The sequence below is a fragment of the Hibiscus syriacus genome, unplaced genomic scaffold (assembly GCF_006381635.1).
Source record: "Hibiscus syriacus cultivar Baekdansim isolate YM2019G1 unplaced genomic scaffold, ASM638163v2 tig00005465_pilon, whole genome shotgun sequence".
NCBI lineage: Eukaryota > Viridiplantae > Streptophyta > Magnoliopsida > Malvales > Malvaceae > Hibiscus > Hibiscus syriacus.
This window is the reverse complement of record NW_024062059.1, coordinates 517,713-526,679: the sequence shown is the minus strand read 5'-3', so window position 1 is coordinate 526,679 and position 8,967 is coordinate 517,713. Positions and strand designations below refer to the sequence as shown.

Here is an 8,967-nt window from a genome sequence, read left to right as displayed (position 1 = left end):
ACATCGTAAATATTGCTGTTCTTTCGGCGTATGGAACGGAGAAAATTTTATTATTAAATACGTATTTATGTTATATTTTTGCTTTATTTTTTATTAAAATAATTATCTAACGTTTTATTTTATTTTTATTTTTATTTTACTTCATAAAAAATAAGTGTTCAACATTTGAAAATAAATTTCAAATTTAAGAGAAAACTTATTATTAAATATGTATTTATATTATATTTTTGTTTTATTTTTTATTAAAATAATTATTTAACGTTTTATTTTATTTTTATTTTACTTCATAAAAAATAAGTGTTCAACATTTGAAAATAAATTTCAAATTTATTTTATGTTTTAATTGTTTTAATTATTTTTTAACAAATTTTGTTACATGATTATTTTATGGAATGTAATAAATGAACATGAGAATAGACACATAATAACTGTTTTAAAAAAATAATTTTATCATTCATTTTTTTAAATATCTAAATAAATAAAACATAATTTAAATATGCACAAATCAATGGAATTCAGTGACAAAAAAATTATTGTTATTCCTTAAGGTCTTAGATTCAGATACTACGGAAGACAAGGGCGTGAACGTTCAATATTATATATGTATTTTAATTATTGTTAGTACAATAATACTTTATATTAAAAGATCAATCAGACATTAAAGTAAACGTTAAGTGCTTACCCTCTTATTTGTACATATCAATTAACATATCTCGAGTTTTTTAATCTCCTCCGGTTTGGTTAGCCGTTGCCGTCTTAAGAAAATATGGGGTTTAAATTTTATTTTATTTTTCTCTTTAGTTTAAATTTTAAATATTCATCGATTATTCAAAAAAAATATTCGTCGTTATAAATTTATTTCGTTGTTGATGATTTGTTTTAAAAAATAAATATTGATTATAAGATATATATCTTATCTTATAAATACTACTAATAACATTAATTAACATTTTCCTTTGCACCGAGGGTTTCCATTTCATGATGACCGGAGTCCAGAGCTTGTATTTCGATAGATGAGTTGAACTAGATGTATTCGAAACGAAGATTATTTCATTTAAAATACTTGTTAATTAAATAAATAAAGTAAGTTTTGAAGTTTGATTGATTTATATATGAATATTATTGAAAATCAGTCCAAATTTAATGGAAAAGGAGACACCACCTGTCTAATCCAGGTCTATAAATACAAGAGTAATCTGAGCCTTCAAAGTGCTCTTCAGCTGTTCGTATCGAATCAGTCAACACTCCCTCGTCAGTCGTCTCCAACCGCGCTTCCTTGTTTTGGGATGGAGACAAAGGTTATTTCCACCGGAATCCGGTATTCTAAATTACCGGAAAGTTACGTCAGACCGGAATCCGAACGTCCTCGGTTGTCGGAAGTCTCCGAGTGCGAAAACGTCCCTGTTATCGACTTGGGGTCCGATGACAGAAGCCGTATCATTGAACAAATCTCTCTTGCCTGCATGCACTACGGATTTTTCCAGGTATAATTGATTACCTCAAACGTTGAAATCTCGGGCTCTTCTTCCTTTTTAAGGCTGTTATCATTACCAGGTCATCAATCATGGAGTTTCCGACGAAGCCGTGGAAAGAATGCTACAAGTGGCGCGTGACTTTTTCCGGCTGCCGTTGGAGGAGAAGTTGAAGCTTTACTCCGATGACCCTTCAAAGACAATGAGACTTTCCACCAGTTTTAATGTGAACAAAGAGAAGGTTCATAACTGGAGAGATTACCTGAGATTACACTGTTATCCTCTCCATAAATATGTCCCTGAGTGGCCTTCCAATCCTCCTCCTTTCAAGTAAGCCCTTACTCTTCTTCTTCATCATCTTCACCTTCTTCTTCTTCATCTTCATCTTCTTCTTTCTCTTCAAGCAATGACAATGAATATTCAAAGTAACCATTTGTCCACATGCATAATTTATCCAACAAGTTTACTTTATTTCCACTGCAATATCTGTCATGCATGTTGTAATGATTTGATGGAGATTATATTAAATGCATTCTTTTTTGTTCTTTAGAGGGAACAACCTAATATGTTGATATGATTTCTTTTAACATCTTTTCCATCTTACATTAGAAACTGATCTTTCCAAACAGTGCATGAACTCACAAGCAAAAAGAAGTTGCATGAATATAATGATTTGTTCTCACCTTTATCTGAGCACGTAATAGAATAGATCTGATATGTCATTCTGATTTTTTATTTAAAAAGGTTATCTGAATATTATATTTTGTTGGTACGATATATTTAATAAGTTGTATCTATATAATCATGTGACATCTCTTTCGATTTCGTATATAATATAATAAAATAATTTCATGTACACATATCAAAGGAAAAGTTAAGTCCCCCTTGATTCTTATTCCCCCAATTGTTCCTCTAGAGTTTGGCTTTGATGAACACAATATGATTATCAAATTTTGATATGGAGGGTGACTTTTTAACCATTGGAAGAGCTATTGAGGATTGGGTTGAGCAATATCTTCCATGGGGTGACCCGTACATGTAACAAAAAGCTAAAAAGATTGTTGGAGAGAGAGAGAGAGAAGTTTCTAGCATTAAAAATTATAAAACTCGAGCGTGATGTTGATGCCAATGAGCAACATGTACTACCCATTAATCAATGCCTATGTCTAGTTGGGTTGACAGTGGGACAGTGGCCCCATATGTAGGTGTAGTGGATGCTTATATATTCTATGAGCTCACAGAGTGATGTAAGCATGAATTTGAGATCCATATTTCACTTTCAGATTTCACTAGGCAAAAATAGTAAACGTAGTTAACGGTAGCGATGGCAGCAAAAAGCTAAGATTAGAACAGTGGGGGCGGTGCGGTGGCTTTTATGAGTGGTAGCTCTGGGATATAACGATCCTGATGTTGAATATTGTTGATGATCAAGTTGACGTTTGGTAATGGCTTCTGTGGGGGTGAATCAAAGTTCTAATGAACCCCCTTTTTTTTTTTCTTCTAGAGAGATTTGTGCTCTCTCCATGCATGCATCAAGAAAAGATCCCTTTTTTATTGCTGTTCTATATCGTTATTGGTTACTTCAAGAATGGGAGCTGTAATCTTTGAATGTCAAATTGATAGGGAAATTGTGCGTAATTACTGCGTTGAAGTTCGAGAACTGGGGTATAGATTGCAAGAGTTAATATCAGAGAGCTTGGGCCTGGAAAAAGATTACATAAAGAATGTTCTTGGGGAGCAAGGCCAGCATATGGCTGTCAACTATTACCCTCCATGTCCCGAGCCGGAGCTTACCTACGGGTTGCCTGGTCATACAGACCCCAATGCTCTTACGATTTTACTTCAAGATTTACAAGTTGCGGGGCTCCAAGTATTGAAAGACGGCAAATGGCTCGCCGTTAATCCGCACCCGAATGCTTTCGTCATTAACATCGGCGATCAGCTACAGGTAATGATCATATAACACCTTCCGTGTGGAAATTATATATGATACCTTGCTAGAAGAGTAATCAAGTATGACATGCAGGCATTGAGTAATGGGAGGTACAAGAGCGTGTGGCATCGAGCAACCGTGAATGCCGATAAGGAACGGATGTCGGTTGCTTCTTTCCTCTGTCCGTGTGACCACGCGATAATCAGCCCTGCAAAGCCTCTAGTCGAAGATGGATGTGGAGCCGTATACAGGGATTATACTTATGCAGAGTATTACAGTAAGTTCTGGGGCAGGAACCTGGACCAAGAACATTGTTTGGAACTATTCAAGAACTAGTATCGGCTTTCGTCGCCCCAGTGTTTCCTCGACTTTTCATTTGTATCTGAATGCATGTATATTACTGCAGAATAAGTAGAGTGCCCCTTTTTCATTTATTGCAGTGTGCCCATTTTTAATGCTGCTTCCTTTTAGCAGTCTACTGTGTAACTCACAATCCTTCTATGGCACCCGATTGTTCCGAACCGAAGTTGAACTTCTCTTTATTATATCGTATTGTACTATAAAGGACAGCATTGTCCGTCACAAAATGATTCTGTGCAAATAATTTATATTACGTGACATGAAATGGTTCTTGCGCCTACAGGTGAAGTTTCGCCACTGCAAAGTGAAACAGAGTTCTATATATGTTGATCTTACTTATGTTTTCTAAATGCCAGCAAACAAAATGGGAGTTTAAACAATCATCTTCTTCAATGATTCCTTCTCGACGATGAGGCTTTAGAAGAAAACAAGCAACACTTTGTTTAGTTGCAGTAAGGTAGACGATATAATATAGAATTTCTTCTACATAAGAAGCATACAATTTTCATTCTTATTGTTTTCCGTCAAACAAAAAAGTATGTAATTCCAGCAAGCCACCCCTTTGAGACAATCACCAAGTTCCAGAATCCAAAAGTAAAAGACTCAACCATGTATCCAACACAAAGATTCAAATAGTTTTTGAGAAACTCCATGATGTTGGTGCCGAAAGCATTACATTTTACAAGGAAGCCTTGGAATCCAGCACCCTTTGCCAGTGCCTCGAACTCCTTTTCGGTCCTCTCTTTCCCACCAGGGTTGTGAGCCAACATGATGCAGTCGATATGGACAACTAACTTTGTGGCGAGGCTGGGATCCGGGTAGTCCGGAAGAATGCATTCGGCAACAATCACTTTTCCGTTGTCCGGCAAAGCTTCGTAGCACTTCTTCAAGAACTTCAAGCAGTGTTCATCGCTCCAATCGTGACATATCCACTGCATCAGAATGACAACACATACATGTCAAGAGCATTAATATTACAAACTGCATTTTGTGGTAGGTAAGACGTAGTTTTCTTTAGTCATCAGGAGAAGAAGTTGAGAGTCAGAGGGGGCACTCAATCAACATGTCATCAGTTAGCTCCATAATCAAGATGGATGGAGGGGTTGGTGGAGCATTTGCCCTCCCGAAATTTTCAAATTTTCATATAATTTAAGTATTTTGTATTTAAAATCTGTTTTTGTCTCTAAAATTTTATGAGTTCTACCCTAACGTGTCTTTCCCTGACTCCATTGTTTCATAGATGATTGATTCCACCTACTTAAGCCTATTGGAACTTTACCTTCATGAAAATGGCATCTCCTTTCGGAACACTTACAAACATGTCTCCACCAACATGCTCCACACCTACAGTCAATCCAATTTCAAGACCATGATCAGAAATGATGCAATCTTTAGCTTCTGAAAAAAAAACTTGTGAAGCATGAATAATGTCATACCGGGATAACAAGGAGCATCCTCGATGACATGAGGCAAATCAAAGTTAAAGCCCTTTATGGCAGGGTACTTGGAGACAATCATGCTAAGCGTGGCACCAATACCACCGCCGACATCGACCAGTGTTTTCAGTCCGTCAAAACCGTCGTATGTCTCGAGAATTTTCTTCATCGTAATGGTAGAGTGATCGGACATTCCCTTGTTGAAAACCTTGTTGAATCTAGGATCCGTGCCATGGTACTCGAATGCGGTCATACCGTAGGCCTTGTTGAATGGAATTCCACCATCCAGCACTGCATCTTTCAAGTAGTACCTGAAAACATTCCGAGGATATTACCTGGAGTTATGACAGTTAAATGGATACTGGACTTATACAAATTACAGTAGCTTATACTCCATTGATGAACAGAGAACCAGATCCCTCAATTTCTATATTTAAATCTTAAGAAATGTTGGGTGTTAGGTAAGGCATTCGAGTCTCATATTTCAAGCAATAAATAGACTAATATCTTGTAAATCAAGCATAATCATATTTAAACACTTCAAAAATCTCATATAATCATTTCATCATACATGATTATCCAGTCAATTTCTATTATTGTTTTTGCAGAGAATCAAACTCATGGATAAATTAGAAGTAAATCTTACCAGCTCTCCATGAGGACCTTGTCTTGGTTCATGAGATTAAGGGCGGAAATGGAAACCCCATCTTCATTCTTGGTCAAGAATTTGCAGACAGGGCCGAGGCCATAGAGTCTCTCGACTTTGCCATCGGGAAGGTTGCGCAAGGAGCAGGTGAGGACGGAGTAGCTGGCGAGGAGGCGGAGGATGCGGTCGAGCATGACGGGAGCATCGGGGTTGGTGGTGGGGAGCTGTGAAGCCACTTCCTTTGGGGAAAGGAAAGCACCGGGACCGGCTTTGGCCATGATCTCAAGCAGGTCGAGCTCGATGGCTGACTTGAGGACCATGGGGAGGACCGATGCACTGGCCAGTTGCATGGCGAACAAGTTGGCTTCCTCGTCCGAGACTTGGGTCGGAGTCATCTGGGTTTCGCCCGTTGAACTCATTGTGTGGAGCTCGGAACAGAAGAAAGCTGAGATTTGGTGAGGATGAAGATGAGACACGGCTGAGGACACAAGAGCGTGTAAATATATAATGTCTTGTCTCAACAACCTCGCTTCTTGAAGCCAATCACCACTCTACTGCTGACCCCACAACCATCACCTACCATTTTCCTCTATGAATTTTCAGTTCTTCTAATGGTAATTTCCTAATATTTTGACATTTGTTTGAAGTTATAGTTTTTTTCCCTCCCTCGTAACGTTTTAGTCCTAATCAGATATTGAATCATCCAATTTTTAATTATTCGACAATAAACATTAATATATCTTAATATATATATATAATGTTTGAATTTAATATCTTAAGGGATAACAATAATTTCTTAACTACTGAGTTTACTTAATTAAAACTAATTAATAATTAGTTTTAATTGATGAAATAAGATATTAGACCCTTATATAAACTCGGAAATTTAAATCACGACGTTCTGAATGAAGCAACTAGATTGAAAAAATAACTCTCATAATAGACTTTATACTATCTGATTTTGAATCAGTTAATTAATAGATCGAATACTAACGTGTGTATTAAAAATATTATCTTAATAAAAAACAATTAACTAATTTTATTGTTTCAATAGATGATTGAGCAGCGAAGGCTGTTGTACATTCAAAACTCAGCAATCACCAAAACCATGTGAACATGAAGCTAGGTTTATGTTGGTTTAGTTAATTAATTAATGCCAACTACAGATCCCCTGTTGGTATGCATACTTACTTCAAAATTAAGAAGGTTTAATTTTTAAAAAATCTAAATTACAATATATTTTTAATATAATTTAACCACAATATTTTAACGACGAATGTACTGAAATCTAAACGCAGATTAAACAAAAAAAATAATCCAAATGCAAAAAACAATATTTTAACCACGAACGTACCGGAAGCTAAATGACAAGATATAATTTAGGGTAAGCTAAACGGGTGATCATTTAATTATAGTCAAAAATTATTTTGATCATCAATGTTTTAATTTGATCAAGCAGACCATCCAACTATTTAAATGGTTCAATCAAGTCACTAATAGTTAACTTTTAACGGTAGAAGTGACATGACAGTTAAAAAAACTTGGTATATTGCATATTTGATCCTTAATATTATATATTCTATCACTTTAGTTATAGCTTAATTTGATTAAAATAAATTTTATTATCCAATTAAACGGTGACACATGTCACTATCTAATTAAAGGTTTTTTCATATTTATTTATTTACTTAATTCAATTTAGATTTCCTCCTTAGTCAAGGAGGTGGGAATCCACATGCTTGAACCATCGCGCCATGCACATCATTTGGTTCCAAATCATAGCATATTTTATATAACTTAGTCCACTTAATAATAGCCAAAACATGATTTTAATTTTATTTATTAGGTATAATTTAATAGTTATATATAATATTAGGAACTATTTCTTCCGTTAACTATAATTTGATATTATATATAATTATTAATTATAATTAATAAATAAAATTAAAAAAATCTATTAACAAAAGTTAAAATATATATAAAAACGTTGTATACTATAATTAATAAATAAAAATAAAAATTATTGATTTCATTAAAAAAGTAATAATATACAAAAATGTTATAAATTATAGTTAGTAAAAAATTAATAATTATTTTTTCCATTAATTTTTTTAAAATATACAAAAATATTATAAATTATATTCAAACATGTGATTAGATTTAGTGATTAAAGTAATTTTATTTCATCCTTGTTTTAAATCTCGGTCTGAGCCTCCAATTTTGCATTTTCACATTTTCCCTATAATTAAGTGGAATAATTTATATAAAATATGTTGTGATTTGGAAACAAATGAAGTTGTTAGTGCAGTGGTTCAAGCATGTGCATATCAATCCCTATAACAAAGATTTGATTCCCACTAGGAGTTTTATTTCATCCTTCATTTTCCCAATTATGAAAATATATTACAGTTAGATAGTAATATGTGTCAAGATTCAATTGGAGATTAAATTTATTTTGATTTAATTAAATTATGTCTAAAATGATAGATTGTATAAATATCAAGGATCAAATATGTAATTATATTAATTTTTTTAACTGCCATGTCACTTCTACCGTTAAAGGTTAAAGCCCAGTGGATTGATTGAACCATTTAAATAGTTATGTGGTATGTTTGACCAAATTAAAACATCGATGGTCAAAATGATTTTTGATCATAATGGAATGCTCACCCGTGTAGTTTATCCTATAATTTTATTACACTACTCTCACCAACCTCCTCATAATATATCACCATTAATCAAAGTCAATAATACATGCAGTGAACAACCTGGTGAGTGGACCCCAAAATGAATATTTGATTAAATTATTTTATTATTAAAAAAATGAATGTACACAATAAATGTTACTATGGATCATTCTGGATCCTATATGTGAACATATTAAAATATTTTTTTGAAATAAATTTTTATGATAATTTTTAAATAATTTATTAACTATTTTAGTTAGTACAATTGAAGTTTCAAAAAACTTTAAGATTTTAAATTTGAATTTTTCTTTTATATATATATATATATATGAATTCAATTCAATTTATTTTAATTTTAATTCTGCTCTATATAATTATACAAACACAAAAATCCTAATTTAATTTTTTTAATAACATGTGATAAGTACATAGT

At 33.6% G+C, this 8,967-nt stretch overlaps 2 protein-coding genes across 2 annotated transcripts; one reads left to right on the top strand and one right to left on the bottom strand.

Moving 5' to 3' along the window:
* The first annotated feature begins 1,270 nt into the window (after positions 1 to 1,270).
* Positions 1,271 to 4,004, top strand: LOC120199754 (protein DOWNY MILDEW RESISTANCE 6-like). Its single transcript, XM_039200765.1, has 4 exons — positions 1,271 to 1,484; positions 1,555 to 1,802; positions 3,096 to 3,420; positions 3,499 to 4,004. Exons 1-4 carry the CDS (start codon positions 1,287 to 1,289, stop codon positions 3,739 to 3,741), a joined length of 1,014 nt encoding a protein of 337 aa, XP_039056696.1. The 5' UTR covers positions 1,271 to 1,286; the 3' UTR covers positions 3,742 to 4,004.
* A 232-nt stretch (positions 4,005 to 4,236) lies between these two features.
* LOC120199752 (caffeic acid 3-O-methyltransferase-like) lies at positions 4,237 to 6,336 on the bottom strand. The gene is made up of 4 exons (XM_039200764.1): positions 5,848 to 6,336; positions 5,202 to 5,512; positions 5,045 to 5,109; positions 4,237 to 4,697 (listed from the first exon to the last, which is right to left on the bottom strand). The coding sequence occupies exons 1-4, from the start codon at positions 6,264 to 6,266 to the stop codon at positions 4,290 to 4,292; spliced, it is 1,203 nt and encodes a 400-aa protein (XP_039056695.1). The 5' UTR covers positions 6,267 to 6,336; the 3' UTR covers positions 4,237 to 4,289.
* Positions 6,337 to 8,967: the final 2,631 nt, after the last annotated feature.